This window comes from Botryllus schlosseri, chromosome 7, assembly GCF_051294905.1.
Source record: "Botryllus schlosseri isolate E-star chromosome 7, Bs_hap1, whole genome shotgun sequence".
NCBI classification, from domain to species: Eukaryota; Metazoa; Chordata; class Ascidiacea; order Stolidobranchia; family Styelidae; genus Botryllus; species Botryllus schlosseri.
Genome location: NC_137242.1, coordinates 18,879,346 through 18,901,142, shown reverse-complemented (window position 1 = coordinate 18,901,142; position 21,797 = coordinate 18,879,346). Strand labels below are relative to the sequence as shown.

At 39.3% G+C, this 21,797-nt stretch overlaps 1 protein-coding gene and 2 long non-coding RNA genes across 3 annotated transcripts; 2 read left to right on the top strand and 1 right to left on the bottom strand.

The window, feature by feature from the left end:
• The first annotated feature begins 4,327 nt into the window (after positions 1-4,327).
• LOC145443118 (uncharacterized) lies at positions 4,328-7,383 on the top strand. Its single transcript, XR_013916292.1, has 3 exons — positions 4,328-4,823; positions 6,124-6,309; positions 7,209-7,383. It is a non-coding gene; the product is annotated as an uncharacterized LOC145443118 (long non-coding RNA).
• Positions 7,384-9,357: 1,974 nt separating this feature from the next.
• LOC145443117 (uncharacterized) lies at positions 9,358-21,538 on the bottom strand. The gene is made up of 6 exons (XM_080321115.1): positions 21,171-21,538; positions 20,539-20,630; positions 19,249-19,353; positions 18,330-18,444; positions 11,007-11,137; positions 9,358-9,427 (listed from the first exon to the last, which is right to left on the bottom strand). The coding sequence occupies exons 1-6, from the start codon at positions 21,331-21,333 to the stop codon at positions 9,419-9,421; spliced, it is 615 nt and encodes a 204-aa protein (XP_080177241.1). The 5' UTR covers positions 21,334-21,538; the 3' UTR covers positions 9,358-9,418.
• LOC145443313 (uncharacterized) lies at positions 15,039-17,282 on the top strand. The gene is made up of 2 exons (XR_013916388.1): positions 15,039-15,938; positions 16,959-17,282. It is a non-coding gene; the product is annotated as an uncharacterized LOC145443313 (long non-coding RNA).
• Positions 21,539-21,797: the final 259 nt, after the last annotated feature.

Genomic DNA, 21,797 nt, shown 5'->3' with positions numbered 1-21,797 from the left:
TCTTTGCGGTATATTCGGCAGCACAGTGTAAGTACCGGGAATGTATTAAATGTATCGTTATATGTGTAATGCGGTAGATCTTTGTTTTAGTGACTCACTGAAAATTCGGGGTTTTCCTGAAAGCTTGCAAATTAGCGTGGAGCACGCCAGAGTATTGAACGTCCTGCGGGACAAATCCGGATAGCGAAAAGTTGCTTGAAATATTGAAGTGTGCATTTGAATGTTGGCTAATTAAAACCACGGGCTGTATAAATTGAGTCGAAAACACGTTTACTTTGAAGGCTGTTTAGTGTTTAGTGTTTTTCATGCACCGTGGTTAAGTAGCGTACGTTCGTCTTATGCGCAATCTATATTCAAAATAAAGTCGATATAACATGGGTTAATTTATGTCGGGATTATGACATAAACACGAAGTCACTCGGTTGAGGCTGAGAGAAGGCGAATTTCCGAAAACCTGACAGCGAAACTACCAAAACAGCAAGGCTCTATCACCAAGCTACACACCGCTCGCGATGCAGTGACCAAGAGAAGAGAGAAGAGAAAGGGGATATTCGTTTTCGCATGCACCATAGAGATGTTTTTGACAATGGAGATGCGATCGAACCCACGAACTACCGATCAAGAAGCCGGACGCATCACCATCAAACTATTAGGCTGAAATATCCCATACATTTGGGTGTTTAAATAGATGGATGTGTCTTGGGATTGGTGTGATTAAAAAGAGTTAACAATGTTCTTCTTTACCATTGTTTTGAATAATTACGTTGGATAAATATGTTTTTCACTCAACTCTTACTTACCAATTGCCTATGGTAATACATCCCCTCAGAAGTTTGTGTTAACAGCAGAATTCTGAGCTTTCAATTCAGAAATGATTCGAAATTGGCACGTCGCAGAATATCATTCAAACTCTGGACTTAACCCACTAATTCATTTCCTGCTTTTCATTCTCAGAAAAATAATCATCCACGTCTGGTTCCCAAACCATAAAATGTTAGGAACCGTACAGAACTGAATTTCATCCTCCTAGACATCACATTAATTTTTATTTTATCAGAAATAACAGACGAAGAATCGACATTTCAAAAGAACGGGCGGGTTCCTAAATGGAAATGAGTGGGATTGAGACCCCAAAGACCCCCCCCCCCGCTCGCTACGCCACTGTTAGTAGTAATGGCTCTAAGCTGGCAATGGCGGCAAAAACATCATCCAACAGATCGCCGGTATTTAGATTCGCGCAAAACGACGGCACGTGCTTTTCAGTTGTTTGGCAACTGATACGTTTTTAAATGTGCAACTTGACCTAGAACTAGAACTACTCACTTTTCAATATCCGCAACTACAACTAGAACTTAAACTACTCAATTTTCAAAATCCGTGACGAGGACTATAGAACTAGAACTACTCATATCATTGCTAGTTAGTTAACCATCAACTAACTATATTGGGTAGTTTGTATAAGTCTGCCACTGGCGCCTGTCATCACCCAGCAAACACAAAACCGTAAAAGGATCATCCGGGATCATCTCGATTAGGTTCTGATTTTCTAAGTGTCGAGGGAATGTCTAAAATACGTAGTAGGATGGTCTTGTGGTTATAATCAATCAGAATAAATTCATACTCGGTGTTGTTCCATCTCATGCATTAGGCTACGTTATATCCGGTAGTTAACCTAATAATGAAAATTTTCTATCTCTCGCGGGTACGACTAAAATACGTAGAAAGGATGACTTTGTCGGTACATTCAATCACGATGAATTCTATCCGGTTTTGTTCGATCTCATGCGGTAGCTTCGTTCTATCCATTAGAAAACAATGTTCTCCCTTCGTTTTATTGCGTGAGGATGTCACCGGTGTTGTATATTCGTGTTGTTGCTCTAAGGTCGAATAGTTTTGTTTTCCTCTGATATATATGATCTTCATTATATATATATTCGCTCTTTCGGTAATCTCGCATGTTCAACGAGTATGGTTAATAGTTTTATTCAGAGAATAACTAAATAAGTGATATGTTGTACGTTTAGGAATATGATTATCGATGCGTGACTTCTAGAATATTTCGGCGATTCAAATTTTACGTCATCGCGCCATACAAAGATTTGACGCGCAACAGGTCGCAGCCAGGCATAGTTCGCTCTTTCTGTATGGTAAATGCCGTAAATATATAGGAATTGTGACTGACTGAGGTAGCGGGTTAAAGGTATATATGCAGTAGCATATAGCTTATGGGGTATTTCGAATTGCCTGTAGTATATGACGCCTAGAGCTGTTTGACTTTCTGCAAAACAGGTGTAGACAACTATAGAAAAGTTTCAGCTTTTCCAGGTTAGAATTAGAGCTAAACCGTTTTTCCGAATTAGATTACAATTATATTGCTGGCATTTCGCTCTAATTTAGTGAAATTAGACCACTATAATTCGCTTCAAACATCTGAATTACCGGTACCTATACCTACGGTATATCATAATATTTATGCTTGAATTTTCTAGGTCTATAAGTCATATAGATACATTCCTGTAGAACACTGATTCATGATTTTATAAAAGTTGGTGCAAGAATGGACATTTTCAACTTGATGTTGATTAATGGAGCAAAATTTGATATTTGAGTGCAATTATACCTCGAATCCAGTGACAAGATTATTAATCGTTGAAACCAAACGCAGCTTGATTATGTTGGCCCAGAGAATTTGGCTAGCCAGACCATATTGATGGAATATGGTCACAGTAAGATAATATTTTGGGCTATTTTACATGAACTTTCCAACATTTGATTTGATATGTCCACTAAAACAGTTGTTATTCTGCTTTCGAATAAGACCTTAATTGCTGGTTTCAATGGTAACTGTGTTTGTCAAAGGCTGCAAAGGTAATTTCTTTTCCATGTTAGATGTTTATTTGTTTGTTTGTGGTGTTCATGGTGGTGGTTCGACTACACTGGTCATTTTACACCAGGCCGGTTCTTATTATTATTATTCCGTATCTGCCCGATTACCAGTGAACTCGGCACTTAGTGAATTCGGCCGCACAAACTCGGCACTTGGTGAATTCGGCCGTGGTAGATCTCGTAGCGGTACCGGTCACCATGATTGGTTACTGGAATGTTTGCCGGTGAACTTGGCACTTTGAGTGGTTGTCAATATTGTACGGGGGTCAGGGCATGCGTAGATCACACAGTCACGGCGTGATTAGATCACAGATTGCGTAATCGCGGGAAATAACGCGACGCTCTTCACTTGGTGAACTCGGCCCTTGGAGGAATTGGCACTAGAACACCTTCGCATTAGAAATGCATTTAGTATGAATGAACAGTATCAAAAAGGAAATTTAAACGTGTCGTGGCTCGTGGTAGATCTCGTAATCTTGGGATCCTTCAACCGTGTTATCGAGACACCCTAATCCCAGAGTGGAATCGTCTCTCCAAAGGCAAAAAATAATTTATTTTGACGTGATCATGCGAAACATTTGTTGATGAGGAACACTGGCTTGTCGTGATCGATAAACGAAGAAGCGCCGCTTGATGTTCCACAGTTTTGATCTCACATACAACGCCAAGATCCATCTTCTCAAAACTTACACGACACAGGCCTGTGACTAGGGCTGGGCAAAATCGAGTACCTGAGTGATTCGATTCTGAATCACGTATTACGCATCGAGTCGAGTCGAGTATTCGAGTATCACACATTATGACGTCACAGCAGAATATACTAGTTCAAGTTCAAATATGTTCTTTTTATGCCACCAGAAATAAAATAATGCCTGTTATCCGTCATATTAAAGATACTTTGGTATTTTTTCGATCATACCGATTTCATTGCACTTGGTGACAATGTTGTGGGATGATCACGACTTCGTAAATGCATTATTTCCAGTAACGTTCGTAGCTTTGTACTACGTATCGTATGATGCGACACGGCTAATCAAGGTTTCAAGGCTTCCTCAGTGAAAAATAGTATCAAAACTATAATTCTCGTTAGTAAATTAACTTTCAGTTGCGAGGAGCGTAGAATGTCAGTACTCGAAAAAATCGTCTTTTACTACTCGACTCGAATCATTGAAATTAATACTCGATTCAGATTCGAGTACTCGAATCATTGTGCCCAGCCCTACCTGTGACTCACGCCATCGATTCCAAGCAGACCGCGCGTGGTCGGCATATGAGCGCTGTGTTATTTCCCGTGTTTACGCAATCCGTGATCTAATCACGCCGTGACTGCGCGATCTACGGATGCCCTGACCTCCTTACAAGATTGACGAATCACTTGATAATACTGTTATAGTTTGATAATTCATATTAATAGCTGTAAATACACTTCATTTCAAAATTTCCCGAGGGCCGAATTCACCAAGTGCCGAGTTTGTGCGGCCGAATTCACCAAGTGCCGGGTGCATCGGCAACCATCTGCCCACTTACAGCACGGCCCACTCCTAGGCTTTTTAAGACATGGCTATGCGAATCAGATGGCGAGGAGGAGCCTAGATAAACGGCCAACACTTCGGTAGGAATTATGGAGTCGACGTGTCACGCTCGAACCCGCAATTCATTGGTGTTTAGCTATAATGGAACGTACCACTACGTTTCCTCGCCATACCTTGTAAAATGAGACCGTAGCATTTGGCATTTCGTGTGGCAATTGACTTTTGTGTGGAAAATTGTGTTCGTTTTAGAACTTATCCGAAACTTTTATTCCGCCATAGATTGTATATGATAAAACGATATCGGAATTGATCCTAGGAGAATTCCAAAGCAACTCACCACAAAGGAGGATTTAAAAAAGTTTGATGGAAAATTGAATGAAAGCAAAAGCCTTTGCAAGAGATGTGGTATGTTGAATCTGTTTTGGTATTTTTAAATAGGCCTACTTTGTTGTGCCGATAGCAGACGGTATATATAAACGTAAGATGTGGAAGCTATCAAGGTGTTTTTAGAAATTCAGTCAGTCAAAGTGGACGATCGTATTGCTTGGATTATATTTAGGCTTATTTTAGCATCTTTGAGATGCAACTCTAAACGTGGACGGTCATGAACAGTAGGGCTCTTCAAAAATGACTTTTTTTCTAAAATCGTACTGGCTACTTGATAAAATTGTTAGGTTACCTAATTTAAGCCTACAAACAAAATATGGTTCAAATCCAGGTAGTATCCGCTTTGCTACAAGAGAAGAAAGTTCCTATTTATTATATAAAAATGAATAATAAAAAATTTGAAGATTTTCTGTTAACCCCATGAAAGTGTTAGGCTGTCTATAGAAACGATGCTCACCAAATTTGGTTCAATTCCAACCAGTGGAAGCGGAGTTATTGCTGTCGAAAAATTTGGATTTTGATAAAATAGTACTTACGGTGAGCACAACTTTAATAAGTAAACAAAGAATCGGTCACCGTAAATACTATTTTATTCAAATCCAAATTTTTCGACGGCAATATATCCGCTTCCACTGGTTGGAATTGAACCAAATTTGGTGAGCATCGTTTCTATAGACAGCCTAACACTTTCATGGGGTGAACAGAAAATTTTCAAATTTTTATTACCTATTTATTTTTATATAATAAATAGAAACTTTCTTCTCCTGTAGCAAAGCGGTTACTGGCTGGAATTGAACCAAATTTTGTGTTTATGCTTAAATTAGGTAACCTAACAATTTTATCAAGTAGCCAGAACGATTTGAGAAAAAAAGTCATATTTTAAGAGCCCTAATGTCCATGTCAGAGAAACGTTTTAGGGTAGGCCTACTCATATGTCTCGCAGCGTTCTCTACATAATTGTCAATTGCGATACAAACTGTTTGCTTGTATTGGTAAAGCCATCCAACTTCGAATTGTAAAATGTTGGGAGTCCTGATATCAAATTTTTGAAAGGTGCACTTTGAGAAGATTTCGGAATCTGTCAAATTATACAAAAATTTAGCAAATTCTTTGACATATTTCATCTATTTGGGACTCGATCAACGTAAAAGAATTGGTAATCATTTTATACAATATATTGTATTTGTAGTTGAAGTATAGTAATAATTCTTATGGTTACCGCACTTGTAACGATTCACGGCCATAACTAGAATAATTAGAATGATGTAACTTTCAAATTGTCATGCATTTTGCAACAACATTGTTCTCAATTTTCAAGGTGCTGACCATTCGAGCAAGAATCACCCACCGGGAATTCACGATCCGTAAACGCGGCCGACTGTTTCTCTCCTCAAGCGGAAGCGACAGAGAAGAGGAACGAAGAGAAAAAAGGAGCAGAAATAGCAAGAGTGTGACAAGTCGCGTCCGTTCGCTTTAATGCGTATTTCCATCCGCGAAGTAGTAGGTGGGAAAACTAATGGGCGTTTGGTTAGCGCTTATATAAGGTTGACTCCAGCGCTGTATTTGCTAAATGTTGCTATGAAATAGGGGTGGTGTCATTTGGTATCAATATTGACTATTGAAAGACCATTTGTTAGTGGTCATGGATTTGTTCGGCCAGTATGCAGTAATTTCTGATGGTCACTTCCCGGGCTTCTGTTCTCTAACCCCTCATGATTGTTATTCTGCTTCTAGTAAGACTGTCGATTCTAATGTTTTATCGTGTCATTTGTCGGAGGTTTCGCTCGCTTTATTTACAACGTTTTGCTCTCTGCTAGGTCAATTACTGGCTGAGTATCACTACAGCCTAAGAAACTGCACTAATTCTCATTTTAATGTCTTGCTGGTTATCTTGCTGTCAATTCTAATAATTTATTAATGTCTATACCAGTGCCGCCACTCAAATGTTTTGTTCTCTGTACACAATATTATTAGGTCTTCAGCTTCCCATGCAGAGTATCATTCCACTTTCTAGACTTGAGTATATATCTCTCCAACTAGCTGCCAAATAACTGATTCATTTGGATTGTTGAATTGATCATTTTGGACAGAATGTGAAGAAATTTTAGTCAAGAATTCTTTTTGTGTTAGTGCCTGTTTTCAAAGAGTGCTGAAGTAGTCATCGTTGATCTTGATAATCAAGCAGAAGTGACGATTGAAGTCAGTTCTCTAGTCATATAATATTAAAAAATATAATAATAAAACTTGAAAACTTGAGTGGAAATAGTTCGTCATCAGAATCGAATCCATTTTAGTAAGTATGGGCGAAAAAAATGTAGGAGTCATTCGTTAGTCGCTACCTCTGCCATTTTCGCAGTACGAATGTCTTAGCTATTAATCATCATTTTCATTTTATTTCTGCAGGGTGTTGAAAAGAAAAGGCCGCATGCTGGTTATTTAACTGGCTCATCAGAAGATGAAACCTGATTATAAGGACTGTTTTCACTTTCTTTCTAAAGACATTCGTTCGTTTGTTCGTTTTATTTTTTATAACGGCATTATTGCCAATTCGTTTGAAATTAAATTATCACAAATGTGATTAATATGTAGTAAATAATGTGGTGTGTGTACGCAGCCGTGATCAGGTTAAGCCCATAGTGGTAGAAAACAGGTTATTATATCAGGATCTTCTTCTTCTAACGTAGGATCTACATTCTACTCACCATGTTTAAAGGCTGTAGCATCTGCATAATATTTACATTATTGAAGGACATGGAAAAGACGTTGAATTGAGTCGACACAAAATCCCCCTTTCTACGACCTGCCAAGATCTAATATCTACTATATCGGCTCGGCTTTTCTACATCTTTGGTCTGTACTGTGTTTGCTGGGGCATAACTACATTTAATTCACACTGAACCACAGCCTCACGTAAATCCGGGAATTCTTGCTCGCGGCATAACGCGATATGTGAGAAGCACGTACTTTCTCATAAGGTAATGAAAGGTAAACGTTAAGCATATAGTGCGTCCTTTAAATCGTAGCCCCGCGGTACAAATGCAAATACAAACGTGAGTTTGGAATTGCATGCCTCTCATCAAACGAGTTTAACATTTGGTTTGGTCTGGTACATGTAGGCGGTTCCTATATATTGTGAGTATAGCGACACTGTTTACTGGAGGCCATGACCTAACAACATGCTTCAACAAAATAATTAATCAAAGTTATTAACAACGGACCGCCTAAAATTTACGTGGGTAGTCGTAACCGTGTAGCATGAACATGGCTTAATTATGTGCCCTGAATCTCCGAAGAAAGCCCTTCAACCGGCTCTTCCGCAAAATCTGTTCGCGTATATATATAACGTCCTACCGTATCGCATCGTATCGTCGTATCAAAATTATTGACACAATTCATTCATTACTTCTGAAAAATGTAACCTCACACGTATTTCTCATGACAATAACATTAGCAATTCCGATTCATATTAGCAATTCCGATATAGATATGAACAAATACGTCTTGCGTTCATCGTGACCTAATCGGACTCGTGAATCGCGTAGTGCCGTAAAGAGTTATCTACGGAAAGAGCGTACGTGCGCGTCTGTGTCTGCCTTCGAGTTGTCAGTATAAAGGATATAGTGCTCAAACTGGCAGCGGTGGGATTGGATCCGCGTCACTGAAATGACTGCCGGTGTCTAGCCAGTGTACCGAAGACCGCTTGGGCACGCTAACTCAAGCCCAGTCGTTTTGTCATACTGCATATATTCACTTACAGATTAGATCAGTATAGGAGCACACTTGCGTTGGAGTCAGAGCTTGTTAAAATGCTTGAAAGCAGACATATTAGCCTACATATAAACGTGAAGTACAAATTGATCACTCCAGTGATTCATTATATATTGTCCGTGCATTTATAAAAGTATGTGTAGCAAGCTCGAACAATAAACCATCATGAAGATTGAATAAACATGGCGAGCTTTTAGGGCTCTAAAATGTGAAGCAAAGATATGTTCCCAAATGCTCGAATTAATGGTAACTTTTAGTTCCTAAAATTTATGACTTGGTTCATATTTTTCTCAATTAAACTCACACTATTTAGTTCAAGAATAATGGCTGTAAAAAAGATGTCAAAACACCATAAATAAACCAATGAACTAAAACAACAACAAAGTGGCGATCGCACTATAACACCTGACCCGGTCACTGAAGCAATAATGCTTTTTTAGTTAAGACCTGGTTCATGAGCGAAGTTGTTGATGCCCTGAGCATCACGAATGTGCAATGGTGGCCAGCATATACTGCGGACTTGAAATCGGCTCTGAATATCAGATAAATTTTCATCATTGTCCTGCAGGTCATGCTTTGGACAGGCCAGACTGAGATGCGAAAATTCATACATCACAACTGATTGCTATTAACATGTCTTAGTTTCCACAGTAAAATGCAACACGCGACGATGAATAATTATAAATTATCGAAAAGGACTAATACGAGATCGTCATCAAATGAAATGTCATCTGAATGCATAAATCTATAGCGTAGTGTATTGTGTATTGTGTATTGTGTATAGTGTATTGACAGAAGCAGTTCCTCGTCTGGATCGTGGTCATTGGACGCAAGAGAGTTCCCTCTTACTTTTTCTGCGAATGGAAGAAAATATTTTAAAACTTTGGTTGGCCTTTCGATATGATGTGAAGATGTGCAGATGTTATCATTTCTACTATAGCAAATATGTTGTATATTTACTTCGAAGCAAAACTACATATAGTACTTTCTATGATACAGAGCAGTGGTTCCCAACGGGGGCGAAATCCCACGGAAGATTTTGAGAAACAAGTGGGTGGAAATACCAAAGGCAGTGACTGAGGAGAGGCGATAGGGGCGCAAATGTTAGAACGTACAGTGAGATAAGTTTAATTACCACTGTCAAAAAATGCGTCTGAAGACGGCTTATTCTGCATATGACGCGAATAAAAGGTCATCCCAACGGAATGTAGACGCGAAAACCGGTTTTCCGAGCACCTAGCACCTCGAAAAATGGCTTATTTTAGTAAATTCACCAGCGATCAGAGTAAGGTGAATTATTTTCCAGTCTATATGTCCTCTTTTTTGGATCCGTAAAAATTGGGGGCGGAAATTTGTGTCGAGATTCATACGCGGGCGATGACTCGACAAAGGTCGCGAACCACTGATGTGGAGTTTATCAAGGGAAGCTGGCGCGTGGTGAACATTTTAATTATTTTATGATGAAATTGGCATTGATAATTTGCGGGTTAGCCAATTAATCAGGGCAACCGAATAAAATCTCATAAATCTGGCGTATCTGTGCTTGATTTATCCAATTATCATTCGTATTATAAGTGTGAATTGAAATACATTACTTGCGACTGACTGTAGCGAAAGCCAGCGACGGTTCATCGTGATCTACTTTTTTGAACAACTTAGATGCGTGATTTTCATACCTCACGTTTATTTTATCTAGGCTACTTCAAGCGTCTGTGCTGTGTCTGCTAAATTCCAATAGTAGTTGAGTAGAAATTTACGGTATTCAAATCAAACGATCAGTTTGATATTACCCCCCCCCCCCGATCAAGTCGCTCACCTCTGCAGCTTTGTGAAAGACGATTGGCCGCATGCAGCCAACTGCAATGATTAACGAGACTCTATGGGTGATTAGAACTGTGCTGCAGTGTGATCCTGCTACACCCCACGAGGGTGAATACTAGACACGAAAGATTATAATCGCATAATTATATGCGTGTCGAATAGGCAGTCATAAAATCATATATATGACGCTGAGTTGACTATTTTATTGTACAAATAACAATGTTCTATGATACTTGCATGTAAACTATACATAAGGTATTGTGCGCATAAGGCATTCTCCTGCTGTTTGCAGGAATAATTTTCATATTCATCAATATAATTTGTTGTACAAGATCAGCCCATTTCCGGAATGTGTTGCATTTTATCGAGTGCCTAGCCATTCCCGGATTGCTCTCGTTCTATATGTGTAGAATATATCGACCCCAGAATCCTGCCAAATACTTGATAAATAACCTTGTTCGATATATAGAAGGCCGGTTGATTACTGATTGTCGCCGCTAATATCCCGGTCATGATTTTAATGGCAGCACGCGTGCTCTCAGAGGACAACGTCGGGCACAGGTGTGTTGTATTCGATATTTATGGTAATTGAATTCATAACCGATTCCTTACCTTGGGCACTATCACATTGACGAATATTCCCCCGAAAGATTGCGGAAGGCGCTCAACTTGAAACTCATTCAGCTCTCCCAGTTGGGGTTCATCATTTAGTACTTTCAAATTCACTTTGTTACTAAGAGGTCCTGTAGACGAAACATATGAATTGATAACGATGTACCCCTGCAAATTTGGAAACTTTGGAAGTTAATTACTTGAGAGGTGGATGCCGCGCCATTACCGTTTTACCTAATAATTTACTACAGCTAGTAACTATTTGCACTTATTATTTCGAGAAATACAGAACGGATTTTTTTTTTACCACTGTATGAACTTTCAATGGACACTTGGGGGAGTCAAGGTAAATTATGCATCGCCGAAAAAGACGGTTTGAGGTGATCTCTTGACCTATTGCCGCATCTTTGATCATCTCTTATATTTTTAAGGTCGTTTACATAGATGGAAAATATGTAGTGGAATGGAGCGCAGCAGGATATGTTCAAGATCACATCCAAACTAAACCCTGCGCAGAATTCCCAATTAGTATTCTTTTGAATTTTGACCGTACACTTGTCACACTGTGCATTCACTGTATGACTAAATATGTGTATGCGCCGTTGAATACAGTTTTTCGAAATTTTACGGTATAAATATCACCACAGGCAGTAGTTTAAGGCCTGGAAATGTGAATTATATAATCATATTATCATTTCATCCACGTATTTTCGAGTTCAGATAAGATAATATCCTCTTGCGAAATCAACAAAATACACGTCCGTATCTGATAGGATACCGCAGGACATACCTTGTCGGTATTTGAATCATATTTTTATGTATCTTCTGGCATAAATCTCGTTTAGATGACAATCGTCTATTATGTAACTCCCACGACGGAAATTTTATCGAATTAATCCGGGCTTCGTGTTTATTTTGTAGCAAAATTCATGAATAGCTTTAATGGATTGTTGTGGTCGGATATACATTTCTGCAGATTTACTCTGCGTTTCAGAGTAGGTTTCCAAGACACTTGCTTGTTCGAGTTCGACTCAAAATATAGGGGGTTTATGCAATATGTAGATGTCATGGGCGCTATCGGTATTTGAGTTACGACACTGACCGCCTGCGATATCAATAAAATGGGAATTCCAAGCGGTTATCGCCTACCGATCGTCATGTTGAGCGATAGGCAAACTGTTCGTAAATGGGTGCTCATGCTCAATAACGCGGACATGCTTAATGCGATCAGCCACACCACTAGGACGCATGACCTTGAAATTTTGTAGCTCCTTTCATGTCCGGCTACGATGTGTGGATAAGCCTCACTAATATAAGCTGTCTCGCAGATATCCTTACAATCCCAGAGGTAGATTTCCTCTGCGCAACAGAGGATGGTATGAAGTGTCGAGTGACATTACGTATGCTATTCATGTAATCTCAAAATTCTAAATAGAGCTTGGAATATGACGATAGTTTGGGCTCGCATATCTCATCGGAAATTCAGCTCTCCAACATCGCTGTCAAATATACAAATATATATATCTTTATTCACATGTTCCAGTCTTGAGTGAACTTTGAACAGGGTGCACGACTTCGCGTTCCGGGTACACGATTTCTTCCCAATAACTTTAAGGGTTAAGCTAACGGAAAAAGGTTGAAGAGAGAAGTACTATAGTATATTGTAACATCGTATGCAGCTCTATAATTGGGTATAGTAATATCTGGGAGTTTTCGAGCAATTCTGACAGGCTAATGTAATAACATGAAGCTCATGACATGCAGAAGATTAGAATATTTGCTGAAGCATATATGTTGTTAAACTAAAGTTACTTCAAGATCGTCGGTGCTGTCGATAACAGAAATATGGTAGCCCACAGATAACGCATTTTACACACTCCATCGATAAAAATTTTGATTTTGAACATAGTTCCCTCTCAGCTCCTTTCAGCGTATTGATAGAAGGGCGTACAAAACTGAATGTACGATTTTGGCCAGTGATTCCCGAGCGCGGCCCCGAGATAGCCTTCTTGCGGCCCCCAAAATATATTAGGAAATCGATTTATGACAAAAAATTAAATTTATATTTATAAAATACTCTTGTTCGGCTTGGCCTGTGTAGTTTTTAACTATAGAATTGCAGGAAAGTTGTGAGTATAGACTGCTAACGTTACGTCACTGCTGTTTCAATGCAATGTGCCCTAACTTTCCAGTTGAACGAGCAGTAGCTATAGATATAAATAGGTAATGATAACTTTCAAAACGGGAGAAAAATCCTGAAAAAATGGTTAGTTTTTCCCACTTCGTGGTCGCTTGACTCAAAAAGAAAAAGAGGCTCAACTCCCGGAAAATACAGTTTTTCTTACATATTAACAGGTGGTTGACTGAAAAAAAAGGTCAACTTTCAGGTCCAGCTCCCGAAATAGCCGCCGTAGCGTTCCTACAGTGCTGACTTAATGTATATCAGTCGAATTTGGCCCTATATTTAACCAAAATCCTCAAAAAAGAAGACATTTGGCCGTCCTGCGAGGACACTTTGAAAGAAAATCAAAAAAGAGGACAAATCATCTCAAAAGAGGACGTATGGTAACCCTATGATAACTAGATGTGCAACACGTGACTCACGGTTGAATACGCCGAGATGCATACTGCTTAGCAGGCTAAAAGCAGCATAATTGGTAGTCCTATAGTCAGGGCCGTAACTGCCGCACCCCAAACCCCCCAATTGAGGGGGGCCGAGCTCGACGGGAGCCCAAAATTATTTCGTGACTTAGCATAAATTATAGATTATATTTTGAAAATTTATACAACTTTTTCAACGATTTCAATTCGTCGCATATCTTGATTGTTGGGTACTCTTCCCCAAGAAAAAATACGCAAGATTTATTGAAATGGGCATATCAGCGTTGGCCATGACCGCACCACAACGCACCAAGACATATAATGTGTTAGGCCATTCAACATGTGACTCCAAGAAGTGTTTCAGAACGATCGGCAGCGAGAAACCCTTGGCCGTAAAGGACTGCTTTTATGCTGACCAAAAACTTCGAAATACCTAAAACTTCGTTATATATACAAAATACAGATATGTTAAATTGTCCATATAGGCGCCTAAATGACTGGCGCTGAATGTTCTTATCTTGGCAATCTAAACCTCACAAGACAAATACCATCCCGCAGGAATGAAAATTAAATGCCAGTGAAGAAATACCAATCTGAAATCGTGTGATCTTTCAGTTTACTAGGTTTGGACAATTTTACATTTTTTGATATAGCAGACAGGAGGTCACAAAATAACATCATGTAAAGAAGTCATACCTAGGGGTCCGCCCGCCCGAAGATGTTTAATTTTACGGGGTCTGCAGTTTCAAAGACACCATTCGCTCAGCTCTACAGTTAAATCAAAAGCGAACAACGTGATGCGGGGTCAGTTTATCACCCTATGGGAGCCCGGGGTCCTGACCAAGTGCTGTTACGGTCCTGTCAACGGGTATACGCCGGAGATGTTCAATTACTATTGAGGGGCCCTATACCTTTTAAAACACACCTCACTCAGCTCTACCGGTAAATCAGATTACGTGAACAGAGACAGGATGAAAATTGATAGCAATACATGCAATTCCCGATTATATTGACCGATTCAGTCATGAAACTAAAGAAATTTCTCGCGCTTCACGCGTTTAGGCGAGAAAAAGCTGATTCCCTCAACGGACACCCAATGCAGCAGATAAGTAGCGGTAAACAGTGTACAGTTTTGAAATCTCGCCAGGGTAATAAAACTACTCCGAAGTAGCCATGATGACTGTTTGGGTCCGTTTCACGGCCGTAGTATTCGTGCGGCCCCGACCGTACTCTGAAATTCTAAATTTGGCCCTCACACCAAAAAAGTTTGGGAACCACTGATTTAGGCCATAATTCAGCAACCGTATGTAATATAATCTATCGAATTGAAAATAATCCAATGCCGTTAAGGTGATATCCGTGCAAACGATATCTTGCTAGTCATCAACCTCAGTTTGGATAATTCAAACACCAATTAGTTCAAGAGAGAGAGAGAGAGAGAGAGAGAGAGAGAGTTCTTTTATTCGTCAACCATGAAATATAGTAAAGGCAATGTCCACAAACATTCACGTCCAATAGTATACATTTTTTAAATTTTTTCCTCACTATAATTTGCACGGTATAGACTGGGAGACCCGATATGACCGAAGTCTTCTAGGCCGGAGTCACCCAAGCATATTGGCAGTATTAATTATAATATGGATCAATTTTTTCTCTCAGTCAAGTAGCACCGCAAAGAGTAACGAAATAAACAAAAGTAAATAAAAGACAGCAACACTAGTGAAGGACGGTTACCATAGTTAACAGTGTGATCAGAAAATAACAATTTGACCCATGTACACAGTGGTAATATTATTGTAGCATATTAAATGAATCAAAACAACAAACAACATTACTGTGGTCATGAGATATGTTCTTCTTAGTACTTGGATAATATAAATTTGCAATAGCGAGCTTTAAATGTATGATAAGGAAGAGTACGGTACAAAGTTGGTACATTGTTCCAAAATTTCACACCTATATAAGATAGGGAATTTCTTGACAGTCTTGATGAATTCAATTTAACAAATAGGGACTGATTCTGTGAGAATCTTGTGTTATAATGGTGAATTGAATTGGGGCATTGAAAAAAGTTGTCGAAATATTCAGGTAATGTTCTTTCATTATATTGTTTCATGATTTTTACAATTTCAAATTCATACAAATCCGAGACCTTGAGAATGCCCAATTTTCTAAATTCAGGACTGACCCTGCTACGAGCAGGTATATTAGATATAATCCTAATGGCTTTGTTTTGTAATACCTGGAGCTTGTTGATATGCTTCTTGTAAGAGCAGCCCCACACTGTTATTCCATATGTAAGATGGCAGTGGACGAGCGCATGATAAACAGGTAGGAGAAGTGATATTGGAACCAGCTTCTTCAGGCGATAGAGTGCACCAATGCCACGAGATATTTTGCTTGCTATGTAGTTGATGTGATCGTCCCATACTAGATTATCATCGATAATAATACCTAGATACTTGACAGATTGACTGGTTTTAATCAAAGAGTCCTTTAGATTGAATTCTGCGATCGCATTGTTGAGAGATCCTTTAGACTCAAATACTAGAATTTTGGTTTTAAGGGGATTGATATGTAATTTATTCGAAGACACCCAATTGCTAACGGAGGCTAGTTCAGAGTTAGTATTGTCAATGGCAGATGCATAGTCAAATCCAGATGTGACAATACTAGTATCATCTGCAAAGAGTGTGATATTTCCTGGGGAGGAGTAGACAATATCATTTATAAATATGATGAATATTAGTGGCCCCAACACATAGCCTTGTGGAACACCTGTAGTTACTGGTAGTTCCAATGACTTGATTGAATTGATTTCAACAAATTGGGATCGATTTCTCAGGTAGGAACTGAAAAGTTTTTTTGCAATTCCACGAACACCGTAATACTCAAGTTTTTTTTATTAAGATAGTATGATCAACGGTGTCAAAAGCCTTTTTCAGGTCGAGAAATACTCCACATCCAGTTTGCTTCGCACATAGTATATCATAGTTTCGAGGTCATATGAATAACAGCTTGAGAGGTAGTATGATTCTGTCGAAATCCGAATTGGCATTGATTTAACAATTTTTTGTGGCATAAGAAATCATTTAGTCTTTGAAATAATAGTTTTTCAAAGATAATTGCAAAGGTCGACAGGATAGATATTGGTCGGTAGTTTGAGATAATGTCTCTGTCACCATTTTTGAATATGGGAATGACTCTAGCTATTTTGAGATAGTTTGGGAAGATTCCTAGATTTAATGAGTGGTTATAGAGAGTAACCAAACTATCACTAAGTTGAGTGCCAATTAATTTAACAATATAATTTGGTAGCATATCATAACCTTGAGACTTTTTGTTTTCTAGTGATGCAAGAACAGTTATGACCTCAGCACTTGTGATAGGTTTCATGAAGATGGAAGATTCTGGTGAAAGGCCATAAGTTCGCTGTGATGGAGCAGTTTGGTTGGCTAGTTTGCAACCAATTGATGAAAAGAAATGGTTGAACGCTTCACATATTTCACGTTGATCAGTTTTGGTTAGACCAGTTTCCGAATCTATGATTTTGTTTGGTATGCAAGTATTTGTGCCTGCCACGATTTATTATTTCACCAATCATTTTCCAGGCGATTTTTGGGTTATTTCTATGTTGTGCAAATTGCTTTTTGTAATAAAGTTCCTTGGCTTTTATTTTGACTTTGGAAAGTAGATTTGCATAGGACTTGTAATGAGAGTGGTTGCAAGCAGAAAAATTGAGTAATAAATACTTATGCAGCTTATTCCTATTACGGATAGATGTCAAGATGCCCTTGGACAGCCATGGCTTTGCAGAGAGTCTGCGTTCGCGTTTTGATTGAATTCGCAATGGGGCATGTTTATCTACAACATCACATATATCGTGCATAAATTTATCAAAAACTAAATCATAGTTTTTTTCATCAATTTCTGTTCGGTACAGATTGGCAGATATTTCCTCGATATCATCCGTAAAACTGTCGTAGTCCATACTACCAAAATCCCTACGCTTGTAGCGGCTATTGATAAATCGGGTTGTGGTTTCCAAGAGACAAAATATAGGGTAATGATCAGTCAGGTCTGAATTAATTATAGAAGGCGTTAAACGAAGATCGACGATGTTAGTATACATATGATCCAAGTTCGTCAATAGACTAATGTATGATAATATAGTGTAGACAAGGTATGCCGTGATTCGTTTATAAGCCAGTTGTGGCAACACCGAAGCTCATCGCATTAATGAAACAAAAGGTTTTTTAGAACAGCTCAAAGAAATATGGTAAATTCGCTTCCTGGATTGACATTGATGGATGTAGTTGCGGGCGAGCCACATCACTTTAAAATCGAAACAGACTCTTAATACCGCATGTATTCTGATTGTTTGGTCAGAACTTACTCATTTCGCGTCTGTTTACGTAATTTTCCAGCGTTAATTACAGTCCAGCGTTTTCAGCGATAATTACAGATTGTGCGTCTAAAAGTTAAAATTAGATTTAGGGCTTCAGCTTACAATCGTAAACATCAGTTGCATACGCGTGTCTTTATGCGCAAGTACTCATATACAGTTCACGAATACGGATTAAAGTGCATGGCTTATGTTAGATCGCCTGCAACCGAACAGGAATTCTAGCGACGGTGTGCAATGTGCGCTGTGCATGTGCAGTGTGCACGGATTGTAGATGACATGCGAACGGATTCTACATGTGCCGACTGCTGACTTACGTTGACGACACAGCAGGTTGCTTCTGTTACATTGGAATCCTTTGCAGCGACATCGACAGACAGAGTTCCATTTGTAAGGATTACACTGCGTTTTCATTGAGCTGGTTGCTTTGTTCTGCGTGCACAGTAACAATGGCTTACGCAACGATAGAAGGAAGAGAATTCCCTATGCGTTGAGGATACGCCAGAAACATATTTGCGCTTTCCTGCTAGGGTATTTGACTTGATTTCGATGGAATTTAGTTATGACATCGAAAATATTGTGCACCTTGGTCTATATCAGTGCGCAATGTGCTGTGCATCTTGCGTCGTGATAATACCACGCTATTACGACTACTGGATTTCTCGCATGTTAGCTCCGAGCGGGCCTGGACGCTCAAGAAATGGGCAGAATCGTTCGGAATCATAACTGTGACAACGGGAAACTGTATGTATGATATTTGTGTACATCCAGATATCATGACTTCCATTCACGAATTCCAAAACCTGCTGTTTACTATCGAACATCGTAGTTTTGTGAGTGACGGTAACTCCACTACGGTGTGTTACGTGTCACGACCGAATAATTTGCAGTTTACCACGTCTCGAAAAATAATCAGCTGTTGTTGGCGATGTACCGCAACGTCTCGTGGACATTTTTGCAATATTATCCAGTCGCCTAAATACATTGTTTGTTTTGGGGTATTCATGGTGTTTGTCGACTACTATGGTCATTTACACCAGGCCGATATTCCTCTTATTTTCCGTCACTGCCGACATATAGCACCGCTGGCGCTGATGAGCCTAGGTAAACCTCCAACACTTAGGTGTCGGAATTCGGAAGTCGACCTCGGTCGAACTCGAACCCGCACCCATTGGTGTTGCAGCCGAAGATTATACCACTGCGCTATCTCGCCACGGCCTACATACATGCTCTCACCTGTTTATGATTGCTCGCACACGCGGTCGATTCTTTGCAGCCGGTCGTTATCATGTGACTGCCGCCCCATCCCTCGTGGAACCGGACCTCTGTTTGGCAACACATCTAATAAAGTGAATATAGGTGTGATACAAGTTTCAAACTTGATTCGTTGCGGTTTATGCGTGTTTCACATCAGGCGAAAATCAGAATCAAGCTCATTTTAATTCACTCAATGATGGAAATAGATTTGATAACTCAACGTATCACGCAACGACGACAAACTCTTGGAGATAAGTCAGCTGTACAATAGAATGAGTGAATAATTGGGTTATCTGTCTTACCACCTTTCCTTGTATACCTCGGATGACATGAAATTGGATACCTGTCATGACATGGCAATTATAACATACATTTTCACGTCAGCGTTGATGCATGGTCGCGTCTTGAAGGCTATATACGTAAACATTACTTACATAAAGAGCAGCAGTAACCATTACCATTACATTCAGAAACTAAACCGCTGCGATCAAGATTGGAATGAAAGCTAATATTTCCGATTTTCATCCCCTTTAAATAATGGCAAAGTCCAGCCTGCGACGGTATTGCCTTCCTTGCTGCCATGATTCCAGATAGTGGGTGATAATTTTGATTCCATGATGTTTCCCAGAGCAATTGCAACTGGCAGCCACAAACTGCACGGCTGATTCTTAGCATATTTGAATCATTGGCAAACAGTAATATTTGAAATAGTTTACGGCGTGACATTACGTATCACGGAATGGAAACGGTATAACAAAGATTGTACTTCCCACATTTTTTTAAATTCAGATTAAATAAACTGCTTCATCAATTGTTGACGACACGGACCACATCCCCAGCTTGTGTATATACATATATATATGAAAAGAATTCTAATGGAAAAGGTGAACCTTGTATCATCTATTTTTCGGGAAGCAATGAAGTCTACAATTCACGGTGCACTGTTAGCCCAAATGATGGCACGCGTATAGACATAATCCAATTCATGTCTGAGACATACATTTTCACCAATTGGCTGATTTTCATCAACTGAAATGCGTGTGAAAGATAAAGTTTTTACCGTAAGAGCATATATATCACTCTATATGTACCAGTCGAATCACTATGATATACGATTTTCGTCCAAACTGCATGCACTCTACGATCACAAATCCTATGATCGAGGCTGTTTTTTTTTTGTTTCGCCTGCCCATACTTCAAATGTCAGCCAATACATTTAGCAATATGCGATTATCACCAATATCTTAGAAAATATAAATATGAAGTTACCTTCGATGAATCGCCGAGACATTTTTCATTCGTTCCGTTGTCAATGCAATCTAGTACTGAACGAGCATTTTGGCATGACCAACAGCTCAGCCCTGAAAAATTTAAACCTCAGCATGTAACAACCCCACTTCTGCGCACAGACACAGTTGGCGAGCGACAGCAAGATTTATGACCGGCGTGGGTAATTTTCGAAAACGATTGTGCGTCATGGGACATATGACGTGACGCTGTCGATTGTGCGAGCAGACTTAGAAAGCCTTACAAGGCTATATCTTCACCATCCCTATCCAGCGTCATATGTCACCATGCACTCATGGCAAACATATGCACACATCGTGTGTGTGTGTGTGTGTGTGTGTGTGTGTCATGAGTCGGGGTATATGCCGTAAAACATCAAGGACATAAATATACGACGTCCTATTCCTTTTCCTTCATCCTCTTATTGCACCTCTATAAACTAGTGTTTATCCTTCTGTTTTTTGAAGCATTGAAGTAGTTTGTATCCACTTATTCAAGGAGTTTTGCTTATATACTACTTCTACTTCAACCCGTTTTCATCACCCCGGTCTCTCAAAATCGCCCACTTTGCGAACCACTGATATAGAAGGTAAAGCTCTCGGATAGACACATACCTGAGACAACGGACGCTCCCATCAAAAGCAACGTGGTCATAATTTTCATATTCATTATGAATTGACTATTCATATATATTGTAGTGCATGGAAATATAATACTGCTCGGAACAACAAAGTAGAGATGAATTTCATATATCAAATTCTGATTTATCGACAGCATTACAGGTTGAAGTGAAATAGAGACTCTTGTTCACAATGCAACAGCGCTGCGTTTCACTCATACGCAATGCGAATATGCGATGGTGCAGTATAGCTAAGGGACCTTCTTGGGGGATTGAAATCTCTTAAGCTGGAAACAGGTAGAACTCCACATGTCTCATATTACAGTCTGTAATTCTGTTCACGTATCGTCAGTTATTACTGTGTTGTTAAAATTTCTCTCAACTCGAAATCGCATTCAAGTTCGCAAATGCGAGGGCATTCCAAGACACAAATTTTTCAACAATTACAATCATGTGCCATTACATTACCGGCTTATCCATGGTTGCATAAGCATAAGTTAATATTATTTTATATCAAGGGCTTTCTGGTTAATGTTTGTGTTATTAATATTATTAGCTTTGGTTACAGAATTTTGGAATAATCCGAATTAAACTTTGTGAAGGGAAGGAAATGTCTACATAA

Bases quoted from the DNA above. Each gene is read 5' to 3' on its own strand.
- LOC145443117 (XM_080321115.1), bottom strand. From the start codon at position 21,333: ATGCTGTCGATAAATCAGAATTTGATATATGAAATTCATCTCTACTTT. The intron at 20,631-21,170 runs GTATGTGTCTAT...TAAATTTTTCAG, and splicing joins GGGAGCGTCCGTTGTCTCAG to GGCTGAGCTGTTGGTCATGC. The intron at 11,138-18,329 runs GTAAGTCAGCAG...TTTCGTCTACAG, and splicing joins CAACCTGCTGTGTCGTCAAC to GACCTCTTAGTAACAAAGTG.